We start from the raw sequence: 21,419 nt of genomic DNA, 5'->3' as shown, positions 1-21,419 counted from the left end.
AAAAAAATTATTCAAATATTTGAAGAATTTCTTAGTGATGCTTTAAGACATAAAGAGCGTATTTATGCTATAAATAATTTTAAAAAAAAAGAAATATAAAATAAGACTCAAATTTCTCACATAAAGTATGAAAATATGTATATTTAACTAATAATTTTGATGGTTCTATGTGTATTTTATTAAATCATAGATTTATTAATCAACTCTTGATAGAAATCTAATTGGAGGGACCTATACGAAAAAATTACATTGTGTTTCCTTAGTTCTAGTTTATTATTAAATCGTAGATTTTATTAATTAACTTTTGAAAGGAATTGATAATAATAAAAAAGAAAACTCCTGAAAAGGAATCTGATTGGAGGGACCTATATGAAAAAATTACATTATGTTTCCTCAGTTATAGTTTATTTAGAGTTTGGGGACTTTAAAATTATTATACCAATTGCATTCGATTGAACCCGGTTTCCTTTCCGGTTAGCTTTAGTGGGATGACAATGGTATCCTTACAATAGGTGAGCTGATTTTGAGATTGGTGAGAGATGAGTAGGGTAAAAGTGTAAATTAATGGGGTTAAAGGAGCGGATAGGGATGGGAAGGATAAAGTTTACCATCCAGAAAGAGATAAAGAAATAAACTGAAATGAAACCGTCTCGTCTTTAGTTAGCAACTTGAAGTAAAGTTGTTGAGAGTAAATTACGATGCTAGGCTGTCGCTGGATCTTCGTTTTGTGTAATTTTGCATGTTAGGAGAAGGAAAAAGAGAAAAAGAGAAAAAAAGAAGAAGAGTAGATAAAAAGGAAAAACCGGGGTATAATAGTCAACAAAAAAGGGTACCTTGATTTTGACTTTGAACCGTTGGATGAGAACTAGTGGGGTGGGTCAACAACTGTAGAACGTTGTTGGCGACTGCCCATCTGAGGGGCCCATTATTCAACGGCCGATAACCTCTTGCTCGTCCGTGCAGCATTTATTTGGACTTCCCCAATATCCATCAACCCATCGGCCCGATGCTTTATGTGTTGGGCTGCATTGCACCGACCCAGATCCATGAAACCAAAGACCATCAGCCGCAGGGGTCTATAGTTGTTTATATTTAATACAAATATTAAAACAAAACACTTGCTCATTAATAATTTTGTACCATTATTTTACAGCCCTTTGTTAGGCTTTGTACCTTTGATATGTATTTAAATGTTGATATCATTCCCAATTTTTATTGATATCATGAACTAAATTGGTTTGTTATATAAAACTTTCCTGACAGTTGTTAAGATAAGGAGAGGGTACAAGGCAACGAAGGAATAACCATGTCCCAGTCTCATCATCGTCAGGTTGTCAACACAAACCCTCTCAATTCCTCGTACTCGACTCGACCTCAATCTCATCGTTTACACTTCTCGAACGCCCTAATGGGGAGCCAAACTCAAAGCTGGACTTCTCTGCTGCTAAAGCTCAAGTGCAATGCCAAGTTTTCTTGTCTTTTCTCTGACAATCGCAGAGAGGTACCCATATTTCTCTTCTTCTTTTTTTTCTTTTTTTTGGGGTGGGGTTGACGGGGTTAATAAAAATTATTGGTATCAGTGATTTTCTGCTGCAATTAGTTGCTTCACTGAAAATGTTGTTGCGATTGATTAAAAACACAAGTTCTCCTTCCAGCTGAGCTGAGCTGATTGTTGCTAGGAAATTTTATTGGGTTAATGTAAAAAGATGATTTTGGGATGATTATGTTCTGGATTGGGGTTTTGGATAATGAGATTTCAGTTATTCTTCTGGTTAAGAGCGGCGAACCATTTTGCCCTGCTGAGTTTTGGGAATATTTTACTTGGTCAAATTGGCAAAAGACTAAAATTAGGCAGGCATCTTAGTAAATTTTGGACCTCCTTTGGGCCTTGAATATTAGTTGCGTTAGTGTAGTGCTTAATGGTAGTATTTGAATAGTTTAGGACAGTATTTTTGTCCTATAACTAGACAATCAAATCAGGCAATGCCTAGAATTGTACTTATGGTCAACAAATAGTATGTAGCCTGAGCAGCTGAGCCCTGAGCAGTTTCTGTATTTTGGACTCATAAATTCAATTGTAAAAACTTTAAAATTTCAAAAATCTGGAGAGGGAGAACCAAGTTTTTTTTTTTGGGAACCATTGCTTGGTAGGAGACATTCAAATCAAGTGTAGGTTCCTAGAAATTATTTGATCATTCTGAAATTTTTATGGAGGATTATATGCTTTGCCATCTTGTGCTGTCAGTTTTTAGACTGGACATCAGACTGCTATGCCTTATAATAAGTTTGATATGAGAGATCCACATTTACTGTCCCATGGCTCCAAGCTTTAAACCTTATATCAGAGTACTATTCAAATAACATGTTTGATAGGAGGCATTGCAAATGTAGGCTATACAGATGGGTGGCTTTATAGGTTCTTTTTGAGTTATTTTAATTTATCCATTTTCAATGAGTAATATTTGAAGGATGTTTTGGCTATTAAACCAAAAGAGAAGACACTTTTTTGTATTTTACTTACCTGTTCAGTATGCTTGAAGCCCATAAATCTCGTAGGGGCATGATGGAATTTAACTCCAATTGAATCCATTTGGGCATACAACTTCTCGAAGTCTGATTCCCATGAATTTCAGAATTTGAAAATATAAATTTCTTTTTCATATAGTTTAAAGGTGTATTTTCTCCACAGTAGATGTACCGTATCCATATTCATTGTTGCAGGAACAAGCAAGGAAGGCATTAGAGAGTGCTCTTGGCGGAAAGAAAAATGAATTTGAAAAGTGGGACAAAGAGATTAAGAGAAGAGAGGAGGCTGGTGGTGGCGGTGATGCTGGGGGTGGAGGCTGGTTTGGATGGGGAGGACGGTTTGGTTGGTCCAACGGTGACCATTTTTGGCAAGAAACACAGCAAACAAGTCTTGCCGTTCTAGGTATTATTATCATGGTAAGCAGTTTTCTTAAAAGTGTGTTGTGTATGATTAGAGTCTGTCATCACTCTCTTACAAGTTTATTTTTTGCATTACAGTATCTTATTGTTGCAAAAGGTGAAGTGATGCTAGCTGTTTTTTTCAACCCACTGTTGTATGCTCTGCGAGGGATGAGAAATGCGTTCACTCTCATAACATCAAGGTTCCTGCAAAAGGCATCTCCAAGTGGTCCAAAGAACGAAGTCTACAGCCTTCTTTCAGCTAAAGAGAGAGTTTTGAGAAAATGGGGAAGTGATTGATTTTTTGGTTTCAGGTCTTGATCCATTTGGTTCTAGGCAAAACACTTGATACTATGTTTTGTGAACTTAATGAGCAGGGGTAGAAAAAGAAAGGCCAAGGAGTAGAATCTGTTTCTGATTGCTGTTGTTGGCATTGCTTTTGTATGATAATTGGGCTCATATTATTTTTGAGATCCTAACCCTTGACTAGTTCACTCACGTGAATTTGGAGTTCAGAATTTTCTTACTTCTAATCAAGTCGATGTCCATGGATAGAACATGAATATGAAGTGTTTTTCTCTCTTTACATATACTAAGCTTGAACTTATCTTACTCTTGCATTGTTTCAAAATTGAGGGGGGTAACATGGTACTAATGGCTGATGATGTACTTTTGAGACTTTCCTCATTATTTCTTCTATGGCATATCCTCTAAATAGAAGTGTTTCATGCACAAGTTGAAGAAAACTTTGGTGAAGATAACAAAGGTGATAGACTGTTTTTTTGCTAAGAAGTTCTATTCTTTTAACTGCCTTCCACAAGCAGTTGCACTTTTACCTTACACTGTAAGCTTGGCTAGAAATCTACTGCTTGCTAACACATACATTGGTATGTTAATTTTCATAGTACTGCTTGTTTGAAGAAATCTGCTTGTACTATTACCAGCCTTTTTATCAAATTATACAGAAGTTGGTAAATGACATAAAGACTCCATTAATTTATACGCCTTTGTTGGCCGTGTAGCCCATAATGTTTGCCAGAGTTGATTTTGCAGTTCTAGTCACCAGTGAGCCTCTATCGATAGCTGCATGTTGTTTGAACATAGAATGGAGGGCCATGCTAGTTATGTGCATGTTTCACCATCATCATAGCTGTCTTTCTAATGTTTAATGTCTAGACTTAGCCCCCTACCAGCCTGTTGATGTTTACTCCTCTGCTTAATTTGTAACGGGAACTCATGCAACAGGCTGGAACCCTTTTGTGACTTATTTGTTTTTCCCTTCAATTTTGAGGAGATTAAAAATTTTTCAGTGGTTAAGTAACCATAATTTGCTCTCCCTGTCTGGATATTGGACAATAATTATCTCTGGCGTGTGAAGGACCTGTTAATTGGGATTGGATTGGGGTTGTTGCAACGAGTTAAGAAACAATGATCTGAGATGGCAACCATTATTAGGATTCATTATCTGGGGGGTAGAGATAAATAAATTTGACACAACTAAACTCCTTGATCAAGAAAGTTAAAAAGAGAAGAAAATGCAGACATTTCTCATTTAGTTGCACCTAATAGTGTTGGTTCAAAGTCATCTCACGCCTAAAATGGGGTATTGTAAGCTACTGCTGAGTGAATTAACAGCTTCTCTTATGTTTGGCTTGACATTTTCCTTTTCTTCATTTCCAAGCTGTTAATTTCAAAGTTCTTCGTAAAAATAATGGAGCTAAAGAAAAGAAAACAAAATTGGGGAGAGATTCTATGGTTTGCGGAACCATTATTAATTTGTTAACGCATAAAAAAGTCTGGGAAACCATTTTTAATTTAATTTGTGTCATGTATCATGAATCATAATTAATTAAACTTAATCATTCTAGCGGGTCCTTTTCATTTACCTCCCTCAATGGCTCCATCCCGTCAATTATGACAACCTCATGAGCTCTCCTCTCTATGCTGCATTGTCGTTCAACTACAATCATAATCACACAAAATATCTATATATACAATTAAGCATCCCACGATAAAAAAAAATGATTGCGTTACTGCATATCAGAGTTTTCCAAATAGAGACTGTTCGGGTGATTTTAGAAAGGATTAATTTTAGATTACTCCTCCATAAATTGATTATCTTTAAATTACTTTTTTTTTAAAAAAAAACATTAATTTACATTTTTTTTTGTTAAGAAGACATTTTCCATCCATTTTTTTAACTTTCTTTTAAAAATAAATGAAGATAATTTAAATTTTTTTAAAATAAAAGATAATTAATTCACGATAGTATAATATAAAATTTATCCTTTCAAAAATTTAAAATCAAAGAAAAGAGTTTCAAAATATTAATTTTTAATACACCTGTAGATCATGTAATGCTCAGCTAAGATAATTTTAAGGAGTAACAAAAATGTTGTATGGACGGATCCTTTTCTGGCTGAAGTGAAAAATGTATTCACATATTTGATATTTAATGAAACCCTCACTTTCCTTCTCGTGAGAAAGAAGAGTTTACAACTAAAGCAGGGAAAGTACAAGGTTAGTCAGTTACTCAGTTGATGTTACGCTATACATAATAACGGGCTTGACTAGCTTACAGAATCTGTAAGCTACAGACTGCAGCATCAGCCGTTGGATGTGGTTGGATGTGGAGTGAGAAACTAAACAATAGAAGATCGGATGGTGGGTTGACGGGAGATGTTTGTTACAGAATCTGTACCATAGACAGGTCCCATAATAACATGTCAGCCAAGAAGGGGAAAAAAAAAAAAAAAAAAAAAGCAAATCTTTTATTTCCAATATCCAATCATAAGAAAGAGTACAAAGACATCTTTCATCGACTCAATCCTGGGCTAGCCTCTCTCTCTGTGTAACCCCCTGTGAATCATTCTCTTCTATGCTATTGTGTTTGAAAAATAAACTAATAGTGGTATATCGAATTTGGTTGTAACTTGTACGCACAAAAATGAGCCCTCCTCGAATCATGGTCTTCGTGGAAGCTAGTGCATGAGGGAGTGACCTTCACGATCTCTCCACTTGTGTCTCTTTTATTATTTTTCAATGTTGTTGTTGATTCAGAATTTCGGATCACCACATGACCGTTTCTTTCTCTCTTTGTAACTTTCCTTAACGAACCCATCTCACTCTTTTCTTTTTTTCTCTTTTTCTTGGTGTCTTTGCCTGTTTGAAGAATTATCCTTTTCTGGGTCGTCTTACTTTTGCTCTTTCTTTACCCGTTTTATATAATTCTTTTTCTTTTTCTTTTTCTTTTCCTCTCTTAGTTTTATAGATACCCTTTAAGAGAGATTCTTGCCGGTGGGTTTCGGCTTCTTTGTCTTGTTGTACTTTAGCTTTTGGTCATTTTCTTGAGTGATCTAGTTGAGTGAGTGTAATTGTTTCTTGGTGTTTTTGGCTACTGTTAATGGACTGTTGATGTCTTTAGCGGTAGGTGTTGATTCAAGTTCCAAAAATATGGGTTTGGATGACAAAGACAAAAGCAACAAGAGTGAAGTTTCAGGGGAGACAATGCCAAAAACACCACCAAATGAAGAGAACGTTGATGAACAAAGTGGAGGTATGTCTAGACAGATGAGTGAGAATTCGATTTCTGTAACTGAGGATGAAGAAGACGATGAAGACAGAAAGATCGAGTTGGGTCCTCAGTACACTCTTAAAGAACAATTTGAGAAGGATAAGGTTTGTTTCTTCTCCTGCTTCGCTGTGTTTTTTGCTTGCTTTCTTTTTCTTCTATTCATCTGAAATCGTTTTTCTTTCTTTTTGTGGTTGTTTTGAGGATTCAGGATGATGAAAGCCTGAGGAGATGGAAGGAACAGCTTCTTGGAAGTGTGGATTTTGAATCTGTTGGAGGTAAAAGTTGTGAATTTTGTAGATTTTCTTCTCATGTTCTTTGGTTGGATTCTGAGGTACTGAGGACAGAACAACAATTTTAATCTTTTTGTATCTTTATTTACCTCAACACCATCAAAATGTTTCATTTTGATTTATGTTTCTGGGGCAAAAAACATTTAGATTTTGCTGCGTTTTCTTTATGGTTTTTGTTATTTGATACATCAGATACTCTGAGATGGCAAAAGTCAGTTTTTATTAAAATTTATCTCCTGTTTGGTGGTTTATATTCGAGGGGTCCTTCTTGTTTTTGTCAACTAGAGATGAGAATTATTTGAGTTCTTTCATCTGATAACCAATATTCATATGCTTGTTAATGGGATAAATTTCATCTGTGTCTCTCACATTTTTTTTCTACCCATCATTGTGGTATCATGTAGAATCTCTAGAACCAGAGGTGAAGATCCTGAGCCTCGCAATCAAAACCCCCAGCAGACCTGATATTGTTCTTTCAGTTCCAGAGAATGGAAGGCCAAAGGGTTCGTGGTTTACCTTAAAAGAAGGGAGCCGTTACAGCCTGCAGTTCAGTTTTCAGGTGAGGAACAATATTGTGTCCGGCCTCAAATACACTAATACGGTTTGGAAAACTGGTCTCAAAGGTAATCTCTCTGTGCTTATCCTCTCACAAGTTTGAGAAAGAATTAGGCCTTCCATCTTTATAACACACATGAGTCCCTTTAACAGTGGACAGCACAAAGATGATGCTTGGAACCTTCAGTCCTCAGGCAGAACCTTATACTCAGGAGCTGCCTGAAGATGCCACTCCATCTGGCTTTTTCGCTAGAGGTTCTTATTCAGCTAAAAGTAAGGTAAGTTCAGCCTGTTCTGCATTTTGTAGCCTTTGTTTCCCTGTAACTATATTAATTATTTTGAGACCCAGACATATAATTTAAAGAATTATGTAGTAGGTTGACCCATTGTGCTTTCATCCACAATATTCACCACTTAGAATTTCATTGAGGCATACCATCTTTTCTGGAGCTTTTACTACATCATTTGCTGCCTAACAAGGCACAGAAAATTTCCATTTGCTAAAAGCTTTCTGTTTTGCATTTGCTTCACCACTCATTTGGGCTTGTAAATGACCTGTTGCTTTCTCAGGTATGGAAAAAGGAAACAAATTATTGGAATAACTCTTTTTATCTGTCATTATTAATTATGTTACCAAATTATGCCGGGCCCTAGAATGCTCGCTTTTGAACATTGAGTGATGATGTGTTCTCTCCCTCCTTATCTGCATGAACTATTTTTCCATGAATGGATCCACTCAATTACTTGTCAGGCCTCATATCATGTTTATCATAATTCATAAATCATAAATTACAATAAAATTTGAGGACTGCATGATGTCTGGATTTACAACCTTGTACGTGCTTTTACTGTCTTAAACATTCTGTATTTGAAATTTTGCTCCAAATGATTTCCTCCATTGTCTGTTTTCTCTGTTTTCAGTTTGTTGATGATGACAACAAGTGCTACTTGGAGATCAACTATACATTTGACATCGGTAAAGAGTGGCTGCAGACTGAAGTGTGAATCATCATCCAGCATGTTTCGTTTCCTGGCCCCCAAAAGTCAATTTGTTTTCAAGTTGAAATCTGCTTTAGCTGTTAACACATTTCATTTCTATTTTCTTATTTATTTTAGTCCTGTCTGAGATGTTCAGCATCTACACAAGGAAGAGGGGATTTGAAAAAAGTAAAAAATAAAATAAAATAAAATGGAGCGAGTTATTCATTTGGTAGGTCTCAACCAATGAAGGTTGAACTTGGCTGTTTGAGCACACAGACACAAGTCACTTTGTGTATTCTTTTGCTTTTCAGCATATTCATATTGATTGTTGGTGAAGGCATCATCAAATTGGTGTTGTGTGAAGCTTTAAATTTTGTCGTTTGAGGTTTGTTAATAAAATTGAGAAAAGTTGGAACCTGAAAAGCAGTGCAGTGTTAGAATGTTCCAAGTTGTTTCCCGTTTACTCCGCTCGCTGCAACCTCTACTACCTTTAATATTAGCCAAAGCCTGTCTCTTTTCAACTTTTCTTTTTCTGAATGATGGAGTTTGTTTCTTAGTTTCTTGTATTCTTTGGCTGTGGTTTCATTTTGTATCTTGAATCTTTATAAAACAGACTTAAAAATAACCAACCGCTTTTATATTGATGTAAAACGTAATTCTCAAGATGCTGCTTTTGTGGATGAATTAAGCATGTTAATTGTTATATCTCTAATTAAGAAACAAGCTTAAACACTTTCTGAACCCTTATTATACAGTAATATTCTTGTCAACGGTTTTATTTTAAACAAAAACTAAAGCAAGAAAACGTAGTTTTCTAACTACTTGTTTTTAATCAAATCCCATTTAAATGGAAACAAAATGGAATAATTTAAAATATTATTGATGAATCTAAGTCTCTAAAATAACTTTATTTTTTTTATAGTAGGTTATTAAATTGTAATCCTATTCAAATATCCCAATAATATTCAATTTTAATTCAACTAAAATGACAAAACGACTCCAATAGAAAGTGTTAATCAAGAAAAATCCTAATAAAATACATAAATCAAAACTAAATTGAGAATTTTTAATAGCAGTTATAATATTCATTATCCAATAAATGAATGACACATAATCGTTAAAACTCAAGTTGAGACTCAACTATTAAAATCTCAATCATTATTCTTCATTTTATCCCGTATACTTCCTCCGTCACTAATCGTCGAATTACAGTATTAATTATTTTCCAATGCCAATGAACGAGGGTTATACTACGTTACACCATATTTAATTTACAGTAATCCTTGAATTGTCACCCAAAATTTAAAGCATGTGAAATAATTAATTTATCGTGAGTGACAACTAATGCATTTACTATAGGTTACATTATATGTAACACGGTCTTTTCCCTATGCAATGAACCATGTTTTGATTAAAATAATTTCCAAATTTTTTTCTGAATGCGGGTAAATGAAATACGATCCGGACTCCGGATGTGGATCAGAATGGTTATTTTCAGCCCAAATTAATTTAACAATCCAAAACTTTTGGTTCCAGTTTGCCCATTCTTATTGGAGAACGGACAAGAAGGAAGAGCTCTTCAGCACGTAAAAAAGAAATTAAAATTAAAATTAAATCGTTATTAAATAAAAAACTGCGTCTCTAATTTTGGTGTTGGGGGTGGGTGACGATGACGATGATGAAGACATGAAGATGAGGATGACTTGGCTGATGGACATGGTCGAGGGAAGTGAAGCAGGCTAGTTGAAGTGCAGAGGGATTGTACGTAATTTGGGAGTACATGTTTATTTTAGGTTATGTTGCATTCTTTGTTTAAGAAAATACGCATGTACTGTGCGAGTGCATGTTGATTTTTTTTTCAAATGTTTGAGAATGCACGCCGTACTATCTATTGGGTCAGCAATCCTGGAATGTCTACATTGCAGGTTTTGGATTTTGATTTTGAGAAGCTGTGCTCAGTTTCTCTTTCTCTTTCAAATTAACTTGAATGTGTATGCGTGTTTGGTTTGTGGCACGTATTACCAAGTAAGAGGACAGAAATCTTATAGCTTTGGAAGCAGGAAACCATGCCCACACCACATAGTTCTTCGATCAGAGAAAGTTTTTTGATGATGTTTGGCATATCATGTTGTAATTATCCCATGTCATTGCCTTTGTTTGCAACTCCACGGTGTTTTAATTATGTGCTTTGGACTCTACATCATATCCTTGTGCTCCGGATCGATTAACTTTTTTCCGAGATTCGGCGTAATCAGTTGAAAAAGTTCTACTTACACTACAATATTAACATCGTGCCTTCATCATGTACCTGAGTATCGGGTTTCATGTCAAGTTTTCGACTCATACCCCTGCAGGTCTGCCAAGGAGCACGTAGAACAGCTTGACAGAAAGAAACTATGGTCAAGTTTTCGACTCATACCCCTGAAATTAATGGACCCATATTTGTTCTTGCTTTTACATTGATACTGCTGCAAATATATCGATTTCATCAGCCTCTCTGGCATGCAGTTAGACACTAATTTTGGTCACTGTCTCGTGCTAATCACACTCTTATCGTGGAAAATCTTCAGGCGGGTCTGATTAACGTCAAGAAGATTGATTTTGTGAATGTCACAATCCGATCCCTAATGAGAGTTACTGCACTACGGAATTTCTTCCACTGTAATCTCCACTTGTTCAACGGTATAATCATATTGAGGTCATGGTTTTTTGAAGTATGTGAGGCCTTCATGAATTTCTTCCATCTAGGGATCAGCCCACTTGCATTCATGTCATGCTGCATGAAGATGCTAGAAATTCGAAGAAATACACTACTAGGTATATGAGTGCTTTCGGGTTTGTTTTTGGTTTGTCATAATGTTCTCGCTTGTTTTCATCATCTAATTAATGCTAGAAATTCGAAGAAAAACATAAGTAGTGTGTTTGATGTCGGGAACTGGAAATTGTGAAGGAGACGCCTAAAAGTGCAGAAAGAGAGCTGAAGAAAGTACAGATAGGGAAAGTGATCAATGATAAAATTAGCACAAGAATGCCATCCCTACTGATGCTTGTTCTAGATTTGCCTTTTCAGAGATGTGATGGAGAAAAACATTATACCCCAGGTAAAGGATACATTGCAGGCTAATGTCCCAAGTTGCCGGTCCTCCTCGAGGTGCACCCCCTTATGGTCTGCCCAAGCGGCCGGCAACTGGGGGCCCCGTACTCTCTTGCTCTTGGCCTTGGGGGTACCAATTTTAGAAACCACTAGAGTATTTTTAAGTACTTAAAATCAGATTGAATGCATGTTTGTTATGGATTCATTTAATCGTAGAAAGTATTTGTTTAGCTTCAATGTTTTTTTAAATTTTTTGTGTTTTTTATTTTACTCTACTGGTAAAATAATCTTTTTAAATAGTTAAATTATCTAAAATATATATTTTTTATTTCACTATTTTATTTTATTCATTTCATAATAATTTTAAAAGATTTATTTATTTCATTAATTTTATAATAACTTTAAAAGGTTTACCTATGAAAAAAAAATAAAAGATTTACAGTGAGTGTCATTTAATTAAGATGGTAAAATCTCTTGTGTTGAAAAAATAAGAGATTTTAGGTTCGAATTCCGCTCACATAACTTGTATTGGACTGAATTTTTTCATTAAGTTAAATAATACAAAAAAAAAATTATTTATTAAAATAATTTCACAATTATTAATATATCTCTCATATCAATCAACTAAAAAAAAATGTTGTAAAAATTCAATTTGTAAAAACTTATTTGAAGAGTTTACCGAATGTAGTCTTAAGAGTTCAGTACGTGTATTTTAACTAGATTTATAGAACCCACTTGTAATTGTTAGACGGTAACTAAACTTAGAAGTCCCACCAAGTGATGGGAATTCATCTCCCCATACTTGCAGAGACAAGTTGAGCATTAACAAATGACAAGGTCGTTTTAATTTAAGTTTACAATTAAATTTTGACACAAATTTTGAATTATTGATCTTTTATAATCTAATGGTGTATAAAGATATATTATTAATGTTACTCTTAATTTCGAATTAAGATAGTCTAATCTATTAGAAATTATAACACCTCAGTTTGAAAAAACTCTTGATTTTTCTTTTCCCATGAAAATAACTTGTACTTTGCTTCCAGCTCAACTCAATCAGAACTTCTAGGCGTTCAGATTCAGAGATGACTCTAAAGAGGAAATGTTTGTTTTGTTTTGTGAAATCAACCGGGCAAAGGACAAAAGCTAATAAATTATATTGGTTTTCAAATTTCAATTAATGAGTTGGTGGCCGCTGGCCTCAAAGCAGGACAACCAAGGTTAACACATTCACACCGGCAGTAGGAATACAGATCTACGATGATGAGATAAAATTTTTAGCAAACCGAGACAAATGGTAGAGATTTATTTAGTGAAACAATAAATGAGACAATTAATGGAACATTCAACTCCTCAAAACAGAATGAACGTTGCATCTCCATCGGGTGGTGATAACAAATTATCACAAGGTCTATAAATTACTCAGACGAGGAGGTTTTGTTGGCAAGACTCAATATTTGATCTGAAGCAAATGGAGAAGAAGTTGCATAAACAAACACAAGGTATTGTGTCAGTGATGCTACTGCTGCTGTGGTTGATGATTTCCCCGACGCTGGCGTGTGGCCCGTCACCGGATGCCAGTGGATGTAAAGACTGCATTGCGGACCAGATGAAGTATGGTTGCCCATCATGCGTGCCGCTTTTGCACTGCATGGCTCGGTGCTTGTGGGGCGGCACGGCAAGGGCTAAGTGTATTCATAAGTGTGACTGCGACGGTGGGAAGCCAACGCTTTCCGATTGCAAAAAGTGCATGGCCAGGTGCAAATGCAGTTGTATGCCTAGATGATTTAAGTTTCCATAAACTCACTATGTTATTCTATTCTACCAGTCTGTTTCTTCAGATGTGTAAATTAACAACTATCATGGTTTCATTTTGTGTATCGAGCTTAATAGCTTTTGGCTTAAGCCGAAGTTTAGGGAGGAGCAACGCAAAGACGCTATCTATTTAAGGACTTAAAAAAGTAATTTTACAGCTCTCGATAAGGCCATTGGCAAGCTGCACCGTTTTTAATCACTATTTTACAAGAATCTATTTATTTGATCTCATCTGAATTGAGGCTCGGATTGCAACTTCTCGAAATCGATAATCTCACTCACTATAGTACATTAGGCAGGCTTTTAAAAGCACCTATTCCAGCAAACACTTACTAATTATTTTGCCAAATTTGGCCCCTATGTCTGTCATGGATGGTAGAAGAAAAACAAACCTGCTTTTCCCCAGCATTAATTAAGCCGTAGGTAGGTGCCGGTGGGTGTACGCATCAGTAATTCACTAACACAAAATTTCTGTTTTTACATTTTTAGTCACGAAGAAACCTCTGCAAGCAACGAAACCCCAGGTGCTGAGCACAAAATCTCTCCATCTCATCACCGCCTCTCTCTCTACACACTTCTTCCTCCATTTGTTCCACCACCTTATCCAAATCTTTCCAATAACCATATCGACCCCACTCCCCAAAATCATCATCAAAGTTTGATCCACAAATCCCATCAAGAATCTCCTGCAAACTCACGATCCTACGGCTCACCATTCTCCTGGCCTCTCTAATCGACGGATCAATACCCGGCACTGAGTCTAGCCTTAGAAGCAAACCCATCAAGGCCTCGTTCATTCTCAGCTTCTCACGCTCATCACTCCTGATACAATCCACTGTTTCCTGCCTTTGGATTACACGTTGCAAGTGATTGGCTTCAGAGTTGACGGATGAGATTTTTCTGTAGAGAGTGCGGATCCGGTGGGATTTGTAGGCGGATTGGATTTTGGTGGCGGCTTGTGATTGGATTTGGAGCTGCTGAGGGTGATGGTCGGTGATGGGGGTTGGTATTTCAGTGGTGCGTTGAGGGGCAGAGTGGTCATTATGATAAGTGTAGGTGACTGTGGTGGTTGATGATGCAGAGAACATGCCGAATTTGCTGCGAGATGATGTCATCGCGACGGTTCGGTGTGTGAATTGCATCGTTACTTATGGCTGATGAAAATGAAAGTTGGTTTCCTCCTTAACTTTCTTTTCAAGCTGGGGCTGGGCTTTCTACCCTTTCTGTTTAGTGTGTGGGGACTGAGTGATCCTGTTACGTTTCTTGAATCATCTTTGGCGCTTAATACGCATAATGCACTGTGTTATTTTTACATACCTCCCCTGAGGTTTCACCTAATATCAGTTTAATAGAAAATATCTTCATATTTTTACATTCCTCCCCTGTAGTTAGTATTTTCGTCAGTTGACCGTTAATGGACTAACAAGAGGACGAAAATACCCTTTCAAGGCTGACAGTCTTCTTTCATCCAACAAAAACTCAAATCCCCTGTACTACCTCACCAACAAAACCACATCCTACCTGTCAAAAGTCATCCATCCACCCCCGTAAATCTGCGTGCCGCCGCGGAGACGGAGGACGAGGTGGAGAGTCGACTCCTTCTGGATGTTGTAATCCACCAAGGTGCGCCCGTCCTCAAGCTGCTTTCCGGCGAAGATCAGCCGCTGCTGGTCTGGTGGAATCCCTTCCTTGTCCTGAATCTTAGCCTCGACATTGTCGATCGTGTCGAAGCTCTCCACCTCGAGAGTGATGGTCTTGCCGGTCAAAGTTTTCACAAAGATCTGCATCTGTTAATCATAAATAGGTTTGATTGAGTTGATGGGTACCAACAAATTTCTGTATGAAAATATGTTTCGTTTTGCGGATTCTTTCAGGGTTTTTGTTTCCCAGTGCTGGGTTCTTGTTCTTGGAATTAGCTCATATATTTATCAGGTATATATGATCAGTTCAATTTAGTTCCTTCTTTGTTATTGAATTTGCTTCTTCTTTTTTGTTTCTTTTGGGTGGTTTTGGACTAATTTTTTTTCTTTTTTGGCAGTTTTAAGGAAGGAATCCATAATTTCAATGATCAATTTGGTACAAATTGTTACAAAAAGGGCAAACTATCGAAGAATTTGGCCAAAAAGGGGAAGAGTTATGAGGTTGATGATGGAGAGCGGGTAAATCAAATTGGAGGAGAAACATAGAACTCTGTTGTGGCTTCAAGCAGTAGCAAGTATGAGTTATCGTCTGGGAAAGTTATGAGCTGGTTCATTGAAGAACAAAAAAGTATGATTTTTTCTGTGCGAGAATTATATGTGGGTTCAAATGATTCCACTCAATCAAACATATTTTCATACTGATGATATACATAACTTTATACTAACTGCAGGGGAGGATTGTAAAAATACAGAGATACTTTCTATTAAACTGATATTAGGTAAAACCTCAAGGAAGGTATGTAAAAATAACCCATAATGCACTTGATTTGGTGGCGCGTTCGACGAGCACCGTCCCGGAACACCGTGGGACCCATGTCCGTTGCCTTTTGACGAGTGAACCGAACAACATCCACTTTATGCACATGCCAAATACTATCTTATCTATATAAATTACAATAAAAGAAGTTTGCTGGTATTGTTATTAAATTACTGGTTGCTACTAATCTTCAATTGATTCAAACATTCAAATGAAATATATGGCGTCCAAGAATTGAGATCCAAATAAAAAATTATAAACTGAAAAGAAAAGAAGATTTTCACTTCATTTAGTTCAATACTCTCATCACATGCACTTTTTTCAATCGTCCCATCTTCAGGTCTTCATTTCGCGGTCTTGTTAGCTACAAATTCAATTAGATCTATTACACATGGACCTGACCAGATGCGGATTCAATGTAAACACAACCACTCTAATTGATTTCATCAGATGGGCAGACACTCGCTTTGATCACCAAGGGTGGTTGCTTCACTAAGGGGTTGATGGGACTATTTTTCCTGAACACGTTCCAAATCCAACAGTGTAACCGTTTCCCTACCCAAAGAGAAAACAAAAAGAGTTAAATTAAGTGATCGTTTTGTGATGATTGAGAAGGAATCAACTGCTATAAAATTTGAACATATTAATACCTGAAATCTAAATTTATAAATTGCATGGTTGGATAACATATGCAAGCTATTTCAAATACAACTTTGTTATTTTTCCCATAGAAGAGCACGACAATGGGAAGTGACAGCGCCCATACCTCATTACTGACGATCATTAGATCGCTTAGAATTGGATTACGTAACCTAACTAGATGGATAGCCGTTTCACAATAGGCATGTAAATTAGATATAATGCCAAAAAACGATTGACATGCAATTGCCACCCTGAGATTATGATCCGAGATAATTAAGCCTAGCACTCTGGCTATCTAGGATAACACATGCCCAACCAGATGAAATCAAATACCAAAACCATATGCAAGCAGTACAAACTACAAGATTATCTTTTAGATTCTCATCTTTCTCAATTATTTTATTGGCTATGGGATACATTACTAAAACAAAATGAAGCTCAACTTTGACATTATGCATATAAAACACGTTGAAACAAGATTATAAAAAACATGCTTAACAGACAAAACAGGATTTTGTAGAGTATGATGGTAGAAGATAACTTCAATTTACTTTTGGAAATTGGATGGATGAGTGCAATTGTATGATTGTAATACCTTGCAAAAACCAGTAAATGTCACTTCATCTCCATCTTCCAGGAATTTACGAGTAAACCCATCTAGTGAAAGCGGCTTTTGTCCATTCCATGTTAACTCCAGCAAGCATCCAAGAGATTCTGGCTCCTGTTGTGAAATATAAGAGTTAGCCAAAGTTCAAGGAAGCGGTATAGGTACTTTCAAACTCTAATGAATGATCCTAATTCATGCAGTAAATGAAACCATACAGGTCCACTGATGGTGCCAGTTCCAAGCAGATCTCCAGACCTTAGGTTGCAACCATTGATTGTATGGTGTGCAAGCTGCTGAGTCAATGTCCAATACCTGTCATTGGGGTTAGGAAAAAAACTAATGCATATTGCACACAAAAAAAGGACCTACGCAACTTTAGAAGTTTCCTTTAGCTGACCCCAATCAGTACATGATGAATTCACTATCAGAGGAACGAAAGATGCATCCAAGGAAAGTAAATTTCTATAAAAAGGAGATGTCACATTACTCTAGGATAGATGGAATATAATATATCAGCTTTAGGCAAAGGAAGACCGAATTTATTGGGCCAACAGGCTTATTGATGTCATAAAGGCAAGAGAAATCGTGTTTAAAGTTTCTTTGAAATGTTGCAAGCATGTCAAATTAAAGCTTACAAGTACTTAAAATTGCTCCTTGTGACCACACATGAATCTTCTTTTCCAGCAGGTTTGATTTGAACCTTCCAGCAAGGAGGTATTTTCATCAGAAAAAAAGATTGCCAAGGAAAAAAAAGAAAAGAGAGAGAGAAAACTATTTAAGGAAGGTGTGAGATACTACCTCTAATGAAATATCATAGTTTTTGGATATCTTTTCAGCAAGATAAGGCAATGGCTGGGGATCCTGCAATTTGCAATGTGCATCTTATCACATGTTAACATGCCAAAAATCATCATTAATGTTTTCAAACAAATGTGTCAGTAAGCTACCTGTTTGGGAGAATCACAGGCAAATGGTTCAAGAGCATCAAGTGTCACAATCCAAGGGGATAATGTAGTGCCTAAAGATTAGTTAAAAAAAACTCTTTGTAAGCTGCAGGCTAGAAGATTCTAATAAAAGCAGAGTGATAGTGCAATATCAGTGAATGGATTTATTATCAAATAATCCTGACTATTTCCAATGGAACCAAGAAATGTGGCAATAGAATCTTATTCTTACCAAAACTCTTTCCAAGAAAAGGCCCAAGAGGGACATATTCCCATGCCTGTATGTCTCTAGCTGTAAAATCAACTTCTTATCAATAAGAGTACTAAAGTTCAATTAAGCCAGGAACATAAAAGTGAAGCAAGAAAGAGTTATAATACCACTCCAGTCATTCATCAACATAACTCCAAATATATGATCTGCTGCTTCATTAACATCAATAGGCTTCCCCAATTCATTTCCAGGACCAACAACAGCTGCCTGCCAGAACTCGTATAAAATAACAATTAATCATGTGTTTAGTCACGATCTGATGAAATCACTAGCATAACCAGAATCAAGAACACAAACGGGATACAGATTTTAATCATGAGTTCTAGAAGTCCATATCAAAATTGCATTAGCAGTGAATAGCAAAAGACAATCAATCATCAACTTGTACGACAGAAAAGACTAACCATTTCTAGCTCAAAGTCTAGCTTCTGTGAAGGCCCAAAAGGTGGTGGAGAGTTTCCAGATGGAGCAAATTGACCTCTAGAAGAGCAAAAGAAAAAATGTAAGTTTGTGAAGTCCAAAGTTATTATAGCTTTGATACTGGCTCAGCAGCAGAATCAGTCGTGAAAAGATGAAATTAAGATCCAAAGCAACAAAATTAGATGAATAACATGCCATGAAGCACCAGATCCAGCAGGGAACCTAAGTAGCATGTCAACTGGCTTGGAGAGACACAAACACCAATGCAACAGAAAGCTTTGAACTCTACAAAACCAAACACGTACAGTTGTCCATATATAGATAAATATCTAAATATTATTTCAAAGTGATATCTCATTATTTTTAACTATTGCGCTGATCTCTAAGCAGCAAGTGGTTCAGCTAATGGAAGTGATAGAAAAGTTCCATGGGCTTGCGGGCCCAAAGATAGACACTTGATACATTCATCTAAACGACAATACCAAGATATGTCACTATGTGCACAGTCAAGGGAGCTGCTGTTACTATCACAAATAATTAGGTAGTTCGTGAGTGCTTATAGTGCTTCAAATTGAAGCCATCCATGATATTATACCAGCCGTTGTTTGCTTCTTATTTTATTTATGTTTTTATTTATTTTTAATAAGACCAGCTGTTGTTTGCAACAAAGAAAATATATAAACAGAATAGACATAAAGAAATTAATGAAAATTATTTCTCCAACCTTGGCCGGACAATGTCTGTTCCAGATATGACAACAGATGATGCTCGTCCATGATATGCAATGGGAAGATGAAACCTGAAATAAGGTACAACTCTGTAAACTTGCAAATGAAATATGCTGTAATAAACCAAAGTCAGCACTGAAACAATACCTTGTTTGCTCGTAGATTTTAAAATGACATACCAATTTGCTGGAACTGCGTTCGCTGGTCCACGAAATATGGTCCCACAGTTCTTCGCATGATGCATGGATGAAAAGAAGTCTGTATAGTCCCCAATTTCCATAGGAAGAAGCATTTCTACTTTACCCTAATGATTCAAACATATATTCAACATCAAAAAGAAACAACCATCCTCATAAAAATTACATATCCAGGAACAACCAGAAGAATTTATAACCATTGGGACAAGTGATTTCTGCCTTAAATTTGCATTGTCACGTAAAGTTGCTTCATTAGCTGCATCATAAGAAAAACAAAATTGCCATCACTTTTATTATTCATCTCAATATCAAAATTTTCACTCATTTCCAAAGGAATATGATTTTCCAGCCATTAGAAATGCATATCAGTTTAAATCCTCCATTTATTACTTAATGTATCGCTGTATATTGAAAAGAGAACATACATGACAATAGCTTTTGAAGCATATCACGAGCTTCCTTCCACGCAGGCCTCCCCAAAGACAAGAACTTGTTCAGATTAGGCTGCCACGAAATCATTGCATCACATAACAAGCAATTACTTAACTGAGAAACACAGACACAAACTGCACTTATCTTCTGCTTTTATGAGCAAGGATCGATCTTATACAAACTAATACCCATAACAATTAACAAATAAGTAATACTTCACATACAAACTATCCATTCAAACTGACTAGTCATCATATATGATTGAAAAGAGTGAAAACAAAAAAAGAAAAAAAATCCATGCAATAAATGAGAATATAAAATACATTTTCATACTTCAACAGCATAAGTATCAATCATCAACTAATAATCCGGAAAAAAATTGATATAAACTAAACATTTAAACAATAATCAATCCATAAGTTAATCATCCATTTACTTTATTTAACTGGCGGTTTCTCAGTAGCAAAAAAGAGGATAAGTGGTTGATTCTCAAAAAATCCTGGCAGCCGATCATCTATAAAAACACTAAACTTACTTTAAACGGAAAATTCAAACTCAAGTACTACGAACGACAACGTTCTTTGCCTTATTTTCACTTTTTGGTAATCAGCAAAAATGTGTTAAGAAGAACCTGGAGAAAGCAATCAGAGTCCTTGAGGATCGGGCCGTTGAAGAGACCGGCTTTGGAAATTTCAGAGAGGTCCAAAACGTATTCCCCGATTGCGACTCCGGGTCGAGCCACTGAGGCCGGTTCAGGTTTGAACACTCCGTAAGGGAGGTTCTGGATAGGAAAATGAGAGTCAGGTTCAACTTCGATGAAAGACTGCAAAGCCATGGCTGTCACAAAATGATGCCGTTCAGAGCTCCGGTAAATGTTAGCGAGTGTGGAGCGTGAGCTTCGGAGTTCGGACTCTGCTAAAAATATTAGAAGAGATTTTGATTAAGTGCATGTTTGGTACGATTTATTTAAGAGTCATAAGTGTTTATTTAATTGTATAAATATTTTTTAAAAAGTTTTATGTTATTTAGTTATTTTTTTAATGAAATTTTTTTAGTTTAAATAAGTTAATTTATCTCTATTAATAAAAATTTAAAATTTAAATTTTTGATAATAAAGGTTAGAGAATTTTTTTTAAAATATATAATAAAAAAATATCATATAATTTAATAATTTAAAAATATTTTTTTTATTAATAATTAAATACTCAATAACTTTTTATTTAAAAACTCTATTGAGAAATTTTATTGTTATAAATTTTATTTAATAAATTGTAACAAACGGGGCCTAAGTTTGGTTCAACAAGAAGTCGATGGCCAGCAATCAGTCAAACGAAATCTGTTCGCTTTACTTTCTTCGTAAAATCTGAGGGGGAAAGGTAGGGCAAATATTCGTTTAATTACTCTTTTTTTTTTTAATTAAGAGTATGTTTATTCACTATATTTTCTTATATATATATATATATATGTTATATGTTTATCCTTATTTT

The 21,419-nt window shown here is 35.9% G+C and overlaps 5 protein-coding genes across 6 annotated transcripts; 3 read left to right on the top strand and 2 right to left on the bottom strand.

Moving 5' to 3' along the window:
- The first annotated feature begins 1,134 nt into the window (after positions 1 to 1,134).
- Positions 1,135 to 3,515, top strand: LOC102627600 (uncharacterized). Its single transcript, XM_006467271.4, has 3 exons — positions 1,135 to 1,501; positions 2,722 to 2,943; positions 3,025 to 3,515. The coding sequence occupies exons 1-3, from the start codon at positions 1,307 to 1,309 to the stop codon at positions 3,223 to 3,225; spliced, it is 618 nt and encodes a 205-aa protein (XP_006467334.2). The 5' UTR covers positions 1,135 to 1,306; the 3' UTR covers positions 3,226 to 3,515.
- A 2,192-nt stretch (positions 3,516 to 5,707) lies between these two features.
- Positions 5,708 to 8,748, top strand: LOC102627893 (rho GDP-dissociation inhibitor 1). Its single transcript, XM_006467272.4, has 5 exons — positions 5,708 to 6,603; positions 6,708 to 6,774; positions 7,194 to 7,412; positions 7,498 to 7,622; positions 8,266 to 8,748. Exons 1-5 carry the CDS (start codon positions 6,340 to 6,342, stop codon positions 8,347 to 8,349), a joined length of 759 nt encoding a protein of 252 aa, XP_006467335.2. The 5' UTR covers positions 5,708 to 6,339; the 3' UTR covers positions 8,350 to 8,748.
- A 3,928-nt stretch (positions 8,749 to 12,676) lies between these two features.
- Positions 12,677 to 13,395, top strand: LOC102628186 (hypothetical protein). The gene has a single exon (XM_006467273.4). The coding sequence runs from the start codon at positions 12,891 to 12,893 to the stop codon at positions 13,203 to 13,205; it is 315 nt and encodes a 104-aa protein (XP_006467336.1). The 5' UTR covers positions 12,677 to 12,890; the 3' UTR covers positions 13,206 to 13,395.
- Positions 13,396 to 13,490: 95 nt separating this feature from the next.
- Positions 13,491 to 14,482, bottom strand: LOC102628478 (BAG family molecular chaperone regulator 5, mitochondrial). The gene has a single exon (XM_025094805.2). It carries the CDS (start codon positions 14,374 to 14,376, stop codon positions 13,720 to 13,722), a length of 657 nt encoding a protein of 218 aa, XP_024950573.2. The 5' UTR covers positions 14,377 to 14,482; the 3' UTR covers positions 13,491 to 13,719.
- Positions 14,483 to 15,885: 1,403 nt separating this feature from the next.
- LOC102628778 (fumarylacetoacetase) lies at positions 15,886 to 20,884 on the bottom strand. Of its 2 annotated transcripts, XM_006467276.4 has the most exons (14): positions 20,564 to 20,881; positions 19,926 to 20,004; positions 19,698 to 19,756; positions 19,483 to 19,607; positions 19,300 to 19,374; positions 18,560 to 18,635; positions 18,263 to 18,362; positions 18,117 to 18,176; positions 17,888 to 17,958; positions 17,739 to 17,801; positions 17,576 to 17,640; positions 17,156 to 17,252; positions 16,929 to 17,054; positions 15,886 to 16,246 (listed from the first exon to the last, which is right to left on the bottom strand). In XM_006467276.4, the coding sequence occupies exons 1-14, from the start codon at positions 20,765 to 20,767 to the stop codon at positions 16,184 to 16,186; spliced, it is 1,263 nt and encodes a 420-aa protein (XP_006467339.2). In that variant the 5' UTR covers positions 20,768 to 20,881; the 3' UTR covers positions 15,886 to 16,183. The 2 variants fall into 2 exon arrangements, with proteins under 2 accessions (XP_006467339.2, XP_052290622.1); XM_052434662.1 differs by lacking the exons at positions 15,886 to 16,246; positions 16,929 to 17,054 and having other exon boundaries at positions 17,171 to 17,402; positions 20,564 to 20,884.
- Positions 20,885 to 21,419: the final 535 nt, after the last annotated feature.

The sequence above is a fragment of the Citrus sinensis genome, chromosome 2, assembly GCF_022201045.2.
Source record: "Citrus sinensis cultivar Valencia sweet orange chromosome 2, DVS_A1.0, whole genome shotgun sequence".
NCBI classification, from domain to species: Eukaryota; Viridiplantae; Streptophyta; class Magnoliopsida; order Sapindales; family Rutaceae; genus Citrus; species Citrus sinensis.
The sequence above is the reverse complement of the archived record's forward strand: the minus strand, read 5'-3'. Positions and strand labels throughout refer to the sequence as shown.